The 14,321-nt window shown below is 38.1% G+C and overlaps 1 protein-coding gene across 1 annotated transcript; it reads left to right on the top strand.

Annotated features, from left to right (window-relative positions):
• The first annotated feature begins 353 nt into the window (after positions 1 to 353).
• On the top strand, positions 354 to 13,291 carry NEK3 (NIMA related kinase 3). Its single transcript, XM_065641529.1, has 16 exons — positions 354 to 444; positions 1,495 to 1,709; positions 2,506 to 2,599; positions 2,816 to 2,913; positions 3,864 to 3,947; positions 4,623 to 4,690; positions 4,809 to 4,895; positions 6,370 to 6,424; positions 7,410 to 7,610; positions 7,964 to 8,033; positions 8,628 to 8,674; positions 9,632 to 9,734; positions 10,128 to 10,274; positions 11,340 to 11,474; positions 12,120 to 12,246; positions 13,198 to 13,291. Exons 2-16 carry the CDS (start codon positions 1,593 to 1,595, stop codon positions 13,262 to 13,264), a joined length of 1,500 nt encoding a protein of 499 aa, XP_065497601.1. The 5' UTR covers positions 354 to 444; positions 1,495 to 1,592; the 3' UTR covers positions 13,265 to 13,291.
• The last annotated feature ends 1,030 nt before the right edge of the window (positions 13,292 to 14,321 follow it).

Raw genomic sequence — 14,321 nt, 5'->3', positions numbered from 1 at the left:
AGTGCTAAACTAATTAGTCTCTCACTTCGGTAGAGGAAACTAATTGTGAAAATGGGGATTTGTGCCTTTTTTTGTGCAACGTGGAGACTAAAGAGCATCTTAAGGTATTAACAGGCTTCCTACTGAGGTGCAGGGCATGGAGGGAGATGTTTATTATCAGTAAATACCGGGTATAAGCCCCATACGCTTGTTTTGAGAAACAAAAGCAGGGAAGCTTCCACAAAAGGCCGAGCCGCCATGGATGCGGACTGCGCTGCCGGAGGGGCCGGGCGGGACCGCGGGCGGGGCGAATGCCCCCCTACGCCCGGCCTCTGCAGCCCGGCTGTGGTCCGTTCCCAACCCGTCGGGGAGAGGCTGGCGGTGCTACCGGGCTGTGGAGGAAGCGGCGGGCCTTCCCGGCGGCCTTCGCTCAGGAGGCCGCGGCGGTTTGCTCGGCCCGCTGAGGTGGGTAACGCGGCGGGGCCCGGCGGGGCCTGGGGGCTCGGGGTGGGGAGCCGGGGGTAACTGCGCTGGCGGTGAAGCGCACACCGAGCGTGCCCGTTCCCCCACCTCACTTAGGTGCCTTCAGAGTTCGCAAGTAAACTCATCAGCGTGTTTATTTTTCACACTCTGAGCAAATCGGCATTTTGTTCTTTCAGAAACGACTAAGCCCTGAGATGCCTTCTGAAACCAACTCATCGGCCCGTTAAAACACCATGTGCGCACAAGTGTATACACAAAGCAGCGTTCAAATTGTGACTAACTAACTTTAAAAGTACCACCGTTTTGAAGAAAACACGTAGTCTGTAAATCAGCGATAGGATGTGTCCGAACAGTTCAAAGGTGCACCAGGGAAGGTTCAGACTTGATTTTGGGAAGCATTTCTTTATGGAGAGGGTGGTCAAACCCTCCTAGAGAGGTGATAGATGCCCCAAGCCTGTCAGGGTTTAAGTGTTATTTGGACAATGCCCTTAGCAACGTGCTTTGATTTTTGGTCAGCACTGGATTCCTCAGGCAGTTGGACTAGATGATCATTGTAGGCCCCTTCCAACTACTTTCTATTATTCTATTCCATTCCATCCTAACCTAAATCTGCCAGTAGTTGAGGTCTTTGTGCATGGACACCAGTAACTTTTCCCAGTTTGATCCTGTGTATCTTGTTTTAGGTGAGAATTGTTACTGAAAGTTTGAAGTTCATGTTATTGAGCCTGTGAATTCTGCTTAGCATTATGAAACCACCTGCAGAAGTGCAGGTAACAAAAAGATGATGCTAAGTTGTAGGGCTATAATTTAGATTTTTCAAAGAGCTTCATTATCAAAATAAAAAAAATGCAGAGATGCACTGTACTACTTTGAGTTGAGCTTTCTGAAGGCCTTATTTTCAGCGAAACCACGATAAAAGTGGTTCGAATTGTATTTATGGCAATGCTGAACAGTTGTAGGTACCCACATACTACATTTGTCACTCATTCTCATTATTTTGTGTTTGGTTTGCTTGTTTGTTTTCTCATGCAGATTATATTAGCAAATTTCAAAAAATGAATCAAGGTCATAACAAAGTTCAGAAGATCATCCTGTGAAAGACTGAAGTGCTGGATGCAGCTATATAAAGCATGGAAGAATACGAAGTGTTGAAAGTACTGGGAGAGGGATCCTTTGGCAGAGCTCTCCTAGTTCATCATAGAATCAGTGACCAGAAGTATGCAATGAAGGAAATAAGACTTCCTATGGTAAGTGTGGCATATACATCACCTCACCCCCCACTTAAAAAAAAGAAAATTAAAAATCATAATTCTGAATGTATTTTTGAAACTCTGAACACTTTTGTTCAGAGTTCTGTGTATTAGACAGTTGCATGGTATGGCTACTATATGGCTATGTTTGAGTTGACATTGTTGATAGGTAAAGTATGAAAATCTGGTCTGTTTCAGAAGGTGTGTGGTCACATTTTGGGAAGTATAGCACCTAAGAAGACACTTAGAATGAAACCCCTGTGCCCCCGATGCCCTTGGCTGGATTCCCATTGATTTCACTAGAATGCAGATTTCCTCTGAGGAAATTAACCTGGTGTTATTGCTCTTAATGTTATTCATGTTACCTTCTCTGCACTTAGCTAACCAAAAAAATCAGAAATGGGAGGCACTGGCTTTATCGAGGCTGAAGCTCAGTTAATACCTGGGCACTTAGCTTTCTATTAAGTTAATGCAGTGTGGACTATCAGCTGTTCCAAAGTCAGTGTGTGCTGCTTTCTTACATACTTCTGCATTGCTAAAATAGGAAAAAAACCCATTAACTGACTTGGGAAAATACCCTCTCAAATTGAAAAAAAATCCCCTGAAAAAGAAGTTTTCAACTAGTAATAAACCATACATTAAAAGATGATGGGATTTTCAAGTTTCTAAATGACTTTTTAAAATAACTGAAGAACAATTCGAAAAAATCTTTTCCTTTCGGAAAGTGAGGTGCATCATGTATATATGAAAATCTGTTACTGTTACACTTATATAAGCACACTTACATTTTCAGTCTTCATCTGATGTAGAGAACTCTAGAAGGGAAGCAGTTCTGTTGGCTAAAATGAAACATCCAAATATCGTTGCCTATAAGGAATCGTTTGAAGGTAAATATGAAAACTTAAAATATCTTTATTTAAAGTTGCATACTCCTGAAGGATCAAGGTTACTTTGTGTTGTTATTTATAATACATGTTTTAAACAAAATACATATTTATTGTAATATATAATACATAGCATGTCGTCAGAGCTTTATAGTAAAAATAATATACTTAACCCTGCTAATGAAAATACTAATTATTCTTAAATTACCTAAAATTTAGCTGATGGACATCTGTATATAGTGATGGAATATTGTGATGATGGAGATTTAATGCAAAAGATTAAACACCAAAGAGGAAAGTTGTTCCCTGAAGATACGGTAAGAAAAGACAGCATTTTGAACCAAGAACCTAGGAAACATTTTCATGTAAACTGAAGCAAATGATACAAAGATACTTATAGATAAATAGAAGCATTATTTCTTTGATAGTTGCCAGCAGAACAAGATGAGAATTGGGCTGAAAGGAATAAAAGAGAAATTGCTCTGAGAAATGTGCAGGGAGTGTGAAAAACAGAGTCAGGTTTGCATGCATAAATTTATGCAATTAAGTAAGAATTTAACGCAAACTTCAGCCAGAATTTAAAGCACAGTTAAGAGATATTGCAAATGAAAAGTAAATAAAGCAGTCTGGTAAGATAAATGAAACTAGCCAGGAGACTAAATGCTTGCATTTTTATGTAGCAATTAAACGTTTAAACTATTCAGTAGGCATTACCTTCTTTTATCACAGAGGCTAAAAAGTAACTTAGGAGAAGTTCCAAAATTACACTGTAGTGATTCAAAACTACTTCCTGCCACAGTTAGAAGCATCATCATAGTTAAAATGAAAAGATCAGAATCGTCACCTAATCTAATATTTAGATTGGCCAAGCATCTCTAAGAATTTTATTTTGTAGTTTCAGAAATAATACATTTCCTTTCAGAAACAGTGTGTTAACTCAGTGTGTGTGTGGTGGTGTGGGGTTTTTTTTGCCAATTTACTATGAAATTGTAGTTGGCATGCTTGTGAAGTGCCATGTAGTGACTCCCTAGCTTCATTATTGGGTTTTCTAGCCACAGGTAGCAAACATTCCTTCACCCATGTTAAAATATACTTTATCTAAAAGAATTCAGTCTTCCATGTTGATTGGAGGCCATTACGCTATAGTTACTTTTAACTCCCAGATATTCTGAACTTTTTTTTTCTTTCTTAATGGTTTTTTATCTATTAGCGACGTATTCATTATATAAAGCATTGAGCTGCTATAACTCATAGTTACTCTTTTCAGATCCTTCACTGGTTTGTGCAGATGTGCCTGGGTGTGAAGCACATTCATGATAAACGTGTATTGCACAGGGATATCAAATCCAAGGTGAACAGAGCAAGTTTTGTTGCCATTAATAAACTCTTTGGCATGCAAAGGTTCAGCTGCCTCTTTCATAATTTCCTATTACTGCTACATGCTGTGTTTTTCATTTAGGCTTAAGAATACTAGGTAAGTGAAATTCTTGAGTATACGTATGGGATGATGTAATGTTGTGGGCATAAAGAGAATCTAAGTATAGCTATACCGTTCATATCCATGCTGCTGATAGCGCCAATTGCTTGTGACAGACTGCATAAAATTTAAACCAGTAACAGAAGTGTAAAATCTGAATGGACTATGCGTTTGTAAATATCTTGCCTCTCGTTTTTTCTTTTTTACTTTTTCCTAGCAGAAAGATAGATATTCAGAAGAAAGCGTGACCTTAGTGGTTTGAGTACAGCATAGAGATGTAGGCATTTTGAAACTCTTTTTTCCTCTGCAACTGGTGCTGGGGCTTTGGGCCTGTATAACCTTTCTGTTTCCCTTTAAAGATAACATAGTTCTCAGCTTTTCTTTTTTTTTTTTTTTTTCATTAGAAGTATTAGGAGAAGCAAGTAAAAGGAAATACAAAGATAAAATATCAGAAGTGATTGACACTGTGGTTTTTGTACACAAAAACTGCAGAAATGTCTCCTAGAAGAACATTTAAGTATGTTAATCTATCCTTCTCTTGAAATGCAGAATGTCTTCCTCACTCAAAATGGAAAAGTCAAATTGGGAGATTTTGGATCTGCGCGCCTTCTTGCACAGTATGTGGATATCTTCACTGATCTCAGCGGCACAAAGTTTTATTTTACCACTGATAAATAGTACAGATTCTTAAATCATTACTTTTCATCTTGTTTTTCTTTTTTGTCATTTCAATAGTCCAGTGTCATATGCTTGCACGTATGTGGGAACTCCTTATTACGTACCTCCAGAAATATGGGAAAGCATGCCATACAACAACAAAAGGTATTAGTATTTTTAGTGGTCACAAATAGTGTCTGACTGATGTATGTCTTTTTATTGTTGTCTGAGCTGAGGAGTATTTAGAAGAGGTAATTGCAGGTTTTTTAGGATGAAAAGGCATAAATTCCTCTTTACTTAGGTCAGTGAAAGTACAATATCTTTAGTCTTAAAAATTTGAAAACTGCTGTGCAGACCTCTCTGTGCATTTGGGAGAGTAAATATATACAGACAAACATACACATCTGTATCTATGTATGCATATACGTATGTATGTGTGTGTGTCTTTTGGCTGGTCTTATTTTTTCATAGAATCGTAGGATGGTTTGGGTTGGAAGGGACCTTATAGATTGTCTAGTTCCAACCCTTGCCATGGGCAGGGACGCCTTCCACTGGACCAGGTTGCTCAAAGCCCCATCCAGCCTGGCCTTGAACACTCCCAGGGATGGGGCATCCACAGCTTATCTGGGCAGCCTGTTCCAGTGCCTCATCACCCTCATGGTGAAGAATTTCTTCCTTACATCTAATATAAATCTACCATTTTTCACTTTAAAGCAATTACTCCTTGTCCTATCACTACCTGCCCTTGTAAAAAGTCCCTCTGCAGCTTTCTTGTAGGTACTGGAAGGCTGCTATTAGGTCTCCTCAGAGCCTTCTCATCTCCAGGCTGAACAACCCCAATTCTCTCAGCCTGTCCTTATAGAAGAGGTGCTCCAGCCCTCTCTTGCTGAAGCTCTTGTTGCCAGTCCTGATAACGTGGGGCTAATGACTACAGAACTGATGACTTAGATTTATAGAGCCCAGTTATCCCAGTCTTTAGGCAAGAAGTTCTGAGAGCATCTTGATAGTGTGGTGTTTATAGCTTCCTCCCAGACTCCAAAATACCGAGGCATTTTGTGTCCTCTCCCCTGGCTCTCTTCTGTGACCCTAGCTGTACCTGAACCAAGTGATTCATTTTCCATAGGAGGGAAGAAGCCTTCTAGCACTTAGGTTGTTTTCTGCACCTCTTGCAAGAATGGCATCAGTTGCTTCTTGTGCAGATGGCAGTACTGACTTTGGGTGGAAGATGATGTTTTTTTCTTGGAAGCAGAATTCTCATTGGCAAGGCCAGAATTCCAACTCTCAGAATTAGGATCGTATGCCTGCCATCTGATGTTAAGGGCCACGGAACATGAAGGTCTTCATATATGGAAGGATAAATTTTGTTGCAGCAAATTGCTTAGGAGACATTCTGGCAATAAAAAGCCAACTACGACTGTATGACGGTCATCCTTATTTACATCAGGGTGGGATAAGATAAGCAAGATGATTTCCACTGGAGAGGTTAAACACGTAATTGTATTGTCTTTTATGGTTACTTACATTTATTTTTAGTTTAATCAATTTAGTTATGTACACATAATGAATTTAACCTTTTCTAGGCAGGATACTAAACTGTAATTTTTGGCTCAAAATTTCTCATCTTTCTGTACACATACAGCGATATATGGTCTCTGGGATGCATTCTATATGAGCTGTGCACTCTTAGACATCCAGTAAGTATGGCTTTATTGCTATCAGAAAAGGTTTGGAATTCCAAAAATTTGGATACCAAGGCATGGAGCATTTTTCCCTTTTTAGCAGCATTGAAATGTTATGTATTGTCACGTAAGTTCTTGCATAACCTATCAGGGGTGATATAAAAGGTTGCTGCACGCCGCAGATGCTTGGCACTCTGCAGCCAGGCCAGTGGCGTGCACCATAAGAAAGCTGGTTTTGCATGGAGATAGAAGTTCTCAGCCATTTGCACTCAGGCTGTTTCCATCCATGGTTATAGTTGTCCCAGCTGCTGTTGCAGTCTCTGATGACTTGTACTTGGAAGCAGTAATTCCTGACTGAAGACTGGTTAACAGCTGAGAAAAGTAAAAACTGAAGCCGTTTCATGTAGATTTGCAAGAGGATATTTGTGCCCTGGTAGGCTACTTTTGATGATTATTCTTCTTTTTTAAATCGAAGTCTGCATCTTTCCTGGTTTAGTTTCATTCTTGCTGTTTGATTCTGATCTCAAATATATGAAGTAAAGGACACTAAGGTGATCCAGATTTTCTCAGTGCTAGTTTCCTACAAAAATAAAATGTGAACAATCCTAAATTTATAGGAGTAACTACCACGTGGTTTCCAGTTACAAAGGTTTTTGTTTACCATGTCCATTATGATTTGGTTTTAGTCAAACTTTGTATGCAAGCTGTGTTTTCATTCTCAGAAAATTATGTTTCTGTCATTAATATCAATAAACGCCTGTGTAACAGCCGTACAAAATGTAAAGGAAAGTTACTGGTGTGTTCGTTATTCCACACCTCTGAATTAGAGCTCTGAAACTGCCAAAGTGGGAGCCAAATCAGTATGGTAATAGGGAGCCTACGTAGATACATATCATGCATTTTTATATAATAAATGTTAAAGTTGCTCTTAAATTATGTCAGCTTCTTTTTACCTTATGCTTAAACTTCATACTCTAATGTTAATTTATTTTTAATGCAGTTTCAAGCCAATAGCTGGAAGCATCTCATCCTTAAGATATGCAAAGGGTCCTACAATCCACTACCATCTCACTATTCCTATGAACTTCATTACTTAATAAAACAGATGTTTAAGAAAAATCCCAAGAATCGTCCATCAGTCAGTACTATTCTTGCAAGAGGCTGCTTAACCAAACTTATCAAAAATTGTTTGCCTTCTGAGGTACAGTATATTCTGTGTCTGTAGATTTAACGAATAGTGTCTCTACTTCAGGTACAAAATCAGTTTCTTTGTAGTTTGTTAGTGTATAACAATATGAAATGTAATGTTGTGTAGGTCCTGCTCTAAAAGCCATAAATACATTTGCAGACTTCTCAGAAAACTGAGGTTTTGGAAGGGTTTGTTTTGAAAATAAGACTTGAATATTGACACAATGCTGATAAAATTAGATATTGTTAGCTGTTAGCTGCAACAATGCTTTTGTATAGTAAGTCTGTTTTAAACAAATAGCATGTACAATAATTCGAGAAAGGTTAAAATTGCACTGTACTTGTGTCTCTTCCTGCACATTCCAGATGACAACTGAGTTTGAACAGGTTTTAAAGGAAACCAAGAAGTGTGAAGGCAATGCAGCAAGACCAAAGGGTGAGTCAGCAACATTTTTCTTGACATAGGGAATGACAAAATTACTAGGAATTGTAAGATCTTAAACACAGCTATAAAACTTTAGTATTATATGTTCAAATCTACTTTTAACTATTTCAAAATCTAATATCATTGCACTTGTTTGGAAAAATGCTTGAAGGATGTAAATTATAATCCAGCATGAGAAGCACAGTGCAAAGCTACAATACATACATTGTAAGTGTTAAGACTTGTGCTAGAATTAAACCTCAAAATGAGCAAAACTTACAGCTATTGCATATATTTTAAATATGACAGTGCTTTCTTTCCCAGAATATGGTGAAGCAAGTTATTTTCATTATTTAGTTTTTAGCCAGAATGTTGGATTTTTTCTTCTGCATAAATTTAGCTACACCAAAATTTGTACACGTTTGGAACTGAATAGTAGAAGGACTCCTTGTTGACAAAGAGCTACACTGACAGAAGTGTGAAGAAGCTTTCACGTAATTTTCATTGCTTGGTTCAGTGGCATTGCTGTCCTACCTCTGGAATACCACTTTACAACAAGCATTTGCTAAAGATATTAACTCTTGAATCTGTTCCTTAATATATCAGGAAATGCCATCGCTGGTGGAAGTTCAAATAGTAAGAAAGAAAATAGGGTAAGTATCAAATATAAATTGGATATTTGTATTTTAGTAATTTAGAATGTTCTGTATTATAGAAAAGTTAATACAGAAAATTGTTAGTATGCTAAACCATAGATCAGCCTACTAGGTCAGCTGTCATATAGGTTCAGCTTGCAGAGTTTTCTTGTGCATTTCCCACCACTGTAACTTTTTGATGCTTCCCATGTTTTATTTAGTTCCAAAGTGGATTTCCCTATGGCCTTGTCAAAATAAATAAATAATAATAATAAAGAAATCAAACAACAAAAAAACCCTCTCCTATTTTTCTGAGTTTTTTGATACTGCAAAATTTGATGCATTTTCTTTGCTTTAGGGACATATTTTGAACAGGCTGCTGTGGAAACAGTCTAGTCTGGACATAATTCTCTCTAGGTTTTAGGGCTCATGTGAGATTTCAGGTGAGGAGAATTAAGTCACAGGTGGCCAAGAAATCACATGTGGGTAGATTATCGCACAGCCTGGCTCAGCCATATTGAGTAGATTTTTCAATCCATGTTGCCAGTAGGGCTCACTTTTTTTTCTTTTATTAGACCTGTCTAATGATTCTATGATTCTATGATTCTGTCTGAGAAGCTTAAGACTCGGGTGCATCTTGTTTTCCCTGGGAATATAACTCATTTATCTTTATATTGCTGCAGTTCTTAGATGTGAAAAAAAGCCAAAACAAAACACCCACAAATTGCATCAAGTAACTATATTATGTGCTTAGCTTCAAAAACTGAGATTGTTGAAAAAGGACACACCAAGTAAAAAGTATTGGAATAATAGATGCAATTCAGTGGCATTTGTCTTCATGTTGTTAGTGGTTTAGTTCTCAAATCTTTAGGTCAGCCGTTTTGTAGCAAAACTAAAATAATTAATGCCACGTTAGTACTACTGCTTTGTTTTTCTGGACAACAATAATGATTAACACAGTCTATTCTTTTAAAGCGAAGTAAAGAAGAAAGTAGCAAGCGTAGCCCCTTAGAAAGGAAAAATATTACTAAGGACTTGAGTGAAAGTACAAAGGAGCAAAGAAAATCTGGTGAAGAGGGTAAGTTTTATAGTTTCAAGGCTGATGCATTTCCTTCTATGTAGTGATATCTCAATGTCAGTGATCCAGCTATTTAAACAGGTACTATGTACAAGTCTGGAACTGTAGAAAACTATGCCACTGTCTGTTACTTCTGCAATTATATTGATTCTTACTGCTCATCTGAGATTTAAAAAATAAAAATCCTGGCCAAAGTATTAAAAAAACCCTGTTTGAAAGCATTTGATATAGAGTAAATTTACGGGGAATTCTTTTACCAAGTTTACACTTGTACCCATAGAATCAAACATCACTGTTACTGAAGTACTGTATGCTTAGTACTAGTTTGGATGGACAGAGAATTGAGTTCGATGCTGGTTATCATGCTTTTTTTTCTTGGTGTTGCAATTACAGCAGAAACTTCTGATGTCCACCCAGGAATTACTGATTTGTCACATCCCCACAGGAGGCAATGGGAAAAGAGGATATCCAGTACTGTGGTGGATGTCCTGGAAAATGCATCCTTGCTTTCTTCCAGCTTTACATCTGAAGAGACTAAAAGTAAGTTTTACTGAAATGTGTTTTTAATTCAAATAATATCAGTGGTTCCTTACAGATTTTAAAACCCAAAACCTTATAGGGCATATTTTAAAATATGTAAGAATAATTTGAAAATATCTTATTAACAAATGCTTAAAAATTCCACTATGCTGAAGAGAATTTCTTAGTGGTCTTGTGTGGCAGGAGGATTCCAAAGGGTGATGAAAGCCACAGATAACATTAGGAACCCTAAAAATTATAATAATTGCTAAGAAATTATCTTTCCAACCCTCCTCTTAATATGCCACTTCTAGGGGTAAGACTGAGGAATTCATTTGATGCAGAATGCAGCTGCCTGTCTTTCAAGTACAGCATGTAACATCCGTACCTCTACATCTGTTGTCATTTAATGTGTAGATAATGCCAATGACAAGAACTACTAATGATGTACCTCAGATGTGAGGCAGAGATTCTTCCTTCTTCCACACCAACGGCTTTTAATCAGAACATTTAACATGGACTTTCTTCTGAAAAAGGTGTCAATTCTACAATGCCCCACACTGTGTGCAATTGTTATAATTATTTCATGTGATTATGGCTATGAATTCTAAGTAAATGTGGATAGATGCTACTGAAGTAAATAAGTAGTCAGAAAATGCCCAGGCTGTGGTAGGAATGTTACATGATAATTATATGTAGAATTATATGCAGGGCAATGGCAGATGACAGAATAATGTGTATGTTTAGGTGTTCAGCTGTCAAAAGGCACAAAAATGGCTACAGGCTCCATTTTGTGAGATTTATAGAGCCACCAAATAAGCTTGCAGAGTCTCTGACTCCTCACACCCCTCAGCCTGTTTTGGCTGGCTCCGTGCTGGCGGAGGGCTTTGCTGGGGCCTTCTGGAATTTTCTTTCCTCTTAATGCTCATAGTGTTAACCTCAGCATATGGAGCAGTCAGGAATGCTACACATGGAAAAATCTAGGCTCTTTTTTTCCCTGTATTTCTCTCTTGGATGTGATCTTTGTAATCCACACTGCCAATGCAATTGTATCTAAGTAGTATTTACTAATGATTTTATACCTAGGTGGCTGTGTTATAAACTACAGCGAAAATAAGCCACGTAAGCAGTGGAACAAGGAAACTCCTCAGACACTGATGAACATTCTCAGTAACGCAGATGTCAGCTTAGCGTTTAAAACATACACGATTTATAAACCAGGTAAACCCCCAATTTGTGGGCAAACATTTTTGCGACCAGTTTTATTAATAGAGACTTTTAAAAATAAAATACATAGGCCCTGTGTATAGAGATTGTGCACTTGATTTCGTGTCACAAGAAGACTGTTTCGGTTCTTTTTTAAAGTTTGTCAAATGAAATGTGGGATTACAAAAATCCAAACTGAGAATTCATGAGTAACTGTACATCTAGACTGCATCTCTTTGAACTTCCGGTTGCAGCTCAGTAGCTGAATGAGGTTGTGACAAAAATGCAGCGGCTGCAGAGCCGTGTGTTCTCCATCCTGCGCAGTGGCCTGGTGGACACCTTAGGGAGGTGCAGTAAAGAGGCTGGAGGAGCCCCACCAGGTAAATCCACCTTCCTGAAGTCACTAGTGCCCTAATTTGAAGACAGGATGGTCAGATGGCACAGCTAAAGGTAACTGTAGTCTATAGATGTGCACAGCCACAGTCATAAATATGTGTTCTGCACTGCAGTGGTGTTATTAGTTTATCTCCCCACTTAATTAACAGCTTGTGCTGCAATCTGCTAAGAACTGGGGACAAATTAGAAAGGCTATATTGTATTTATATTCTTAATAATTTTATACATTATTTTGGTGACATTTTCATTTTTGTACTTTCAAAGCTTCTGCAAATGTATTTAGAGGTCCACTTTCCAATGAAACTGAGGCATCTGATGAAGTAGATAGTGAACATGAAGCTGTTGTCATAGATTCTGAGAGACTTGAGCCCAGATCTGATGAAGATGACACGTATGTCCAAATGACATCCTTGTATTTTTGTTTTCTTTGGTTCCTCAAAGATGTTTTTCCAAAAAGACATTCCCCCTGAAAACCAAATACTTTTCTCGGTATCTAAACGCATTCCTTTTTTATGTAATGATATTAAAATTTAGTAGCATTTGATATCTTGCGGGTTTTCTTTGCTATATTTATAATTATTGAGGGTGCTGAGATTAAGCAGATTGCGTGTTATTAGCAGATATGCTAATAATTTGCTGATGACTTTGCAAAAATGATAGCATGAGATGAAATTAGATCTACAGTAAAGTGCAAAACCTTCTTGCATGAAATACCTTTGTATTCTGACCTTGAAATCAGATAACCAGTAGCAAATCTACTTGCCAAGTGGTACATTTGCTGTATTTCTGTGTTGTTATTCCTAATCTTTCATGCATAGTGCAATAAAATCACTTTGGTACCTACTTATTGAGAAATATTTGTAGAAAAATTTTAAATTTTATGTCATATTTATGTTAGTCACCCACTTCTCCCGTTTTTGAAAGAGCAGAGTGTACATTAACATATTCTGAACAGAAATACTGTATTTTAGAGATGCGTATGGTTTTGGAGGGGTTTCTTGGATTCTCAGAATCTCAATTTGGTTTTTTTTGTGGCACTCGGAGATGAACTACTTGGGCATGTATAACTGCAGTTCAGCCGCAAGCTGTTAATATCAACACATTTGCAGTCTCTTAGTATATGCATTTGGTTTTGCTTTTGATAAAACTTTTTGGGGTGAATTCAAAAGAGAACATCTATTCGTTCCATAATCACAATGGTGCAGGAAATGCATCTCTTGTTTTGATATTTTTAACATTATTTCTCCTAGTTGTAGGGTAATTTTAGGGGGAAAAAAGGCAAATAAATATTTATAAAGTTGTATTTTGCTTCGCAAAATAACATTTTGAAACCTATTTTTAGGGACTTTGAGGAGGATGACCCGGACTGGGTGTCAGAACTGAAAATGGTATTGAAACACAGCGGCTGAAAACTTGAATTTACCTACAATAACTGAAGCTAGGCTTGCCAATGTTTATAATACAAATCATTGTTGTTAATAGTTGTAGCTATTAATAAAATTATTTCAGTAAAAAAATTCTGAGTGTGCATGTTTTCTGTATCACAAAACTGAGGGTGAAAAACGCCTAACAAACTTTTTTAACGAGGACACTTGCAAATAACTGAACAAGTCTAGATATTAAATGTATTTGGAGTTGGTAATGGCTTTGTAGAAATGATCAGTCAAAAGCATTAGTGCTAACTGCATTGTTCAAATTACCCTCTTGCTGTATTTCAAAGAGATGGTGTAACACTTTGAAAGTGTGTGAAGTTTTTCTTCCAGACTACACATGTAAATGTTACATAGTAGGAATAACTGATCTTGTCTGAAGGGCATATTATGGAAAACATTCAGCTATGCTGAATATTTGAGGCTTTAGTTCATGCAAATATTAATCCCCTGAAAGCTCGAGCTTTTGCCTTAATTACTTCCATGAAGAGGTTTTTATATGTGCGATTGCACGTGTGGAAGGAAGCTTATTTTTTCATAAATAAGGACAAATTTTCCAGTTTTGTTAGGGAGACACTTCCCCTATGGAAAGCATTATGGGCAATGTCATACGTGGGTTCTGTCCTGGCTACTGGGTACTAAATATTATCATTTTACAAGAGAAGCATGGCAGGGGAGTGCAGAAATGCCCTCAGCAACGTTCTCCTGGGGAAGCTGTTCCAGACTATGTCCATATAATAATATTGGAGAATAATACATACAAAAACCTTCAGGAAACCTGTAGATTTGACATGGAGCCATTTAATATCGTCTCTCCCGTGTTGCACAGAGGCTGGTACGCGAGGTTCTGCCAGGGATTCAAGAGGCAGATGCAGCGGAGATTTTCTCCTGGGCCACCTGCCTCCTAGACCCACCCAAGGCACAAGCCGCTCGGTCGCGGGAGGCAGATGCGGTTTCCCTGAGGGAAACGAGGCTCCTGCCCCTCCGGGCGGGGCCGAGGGCCGGGCCGCCGCCCCTGGCCTGGCTGCGGGCGCTG

This window comes from Caloenas nicobarica, chromosome 1, assembly GCF_036013445.1.
Source record: "Caloenas nicobarica isolate bCalNic1 chromosome 1, bCalNic1.hap1, whole genome shotgun sequence".
Taxonomy (NCBI): Eukaryota; Metazoa; Chordata; class Aves; order Columbiformes; family Columbidae; genus Caloenas; species Caloenas nicobarica.
Note: the sequence above shows the minus strand (reverse complement) of the source record. Positions and strands in the feature narration are given on the sequence as shown.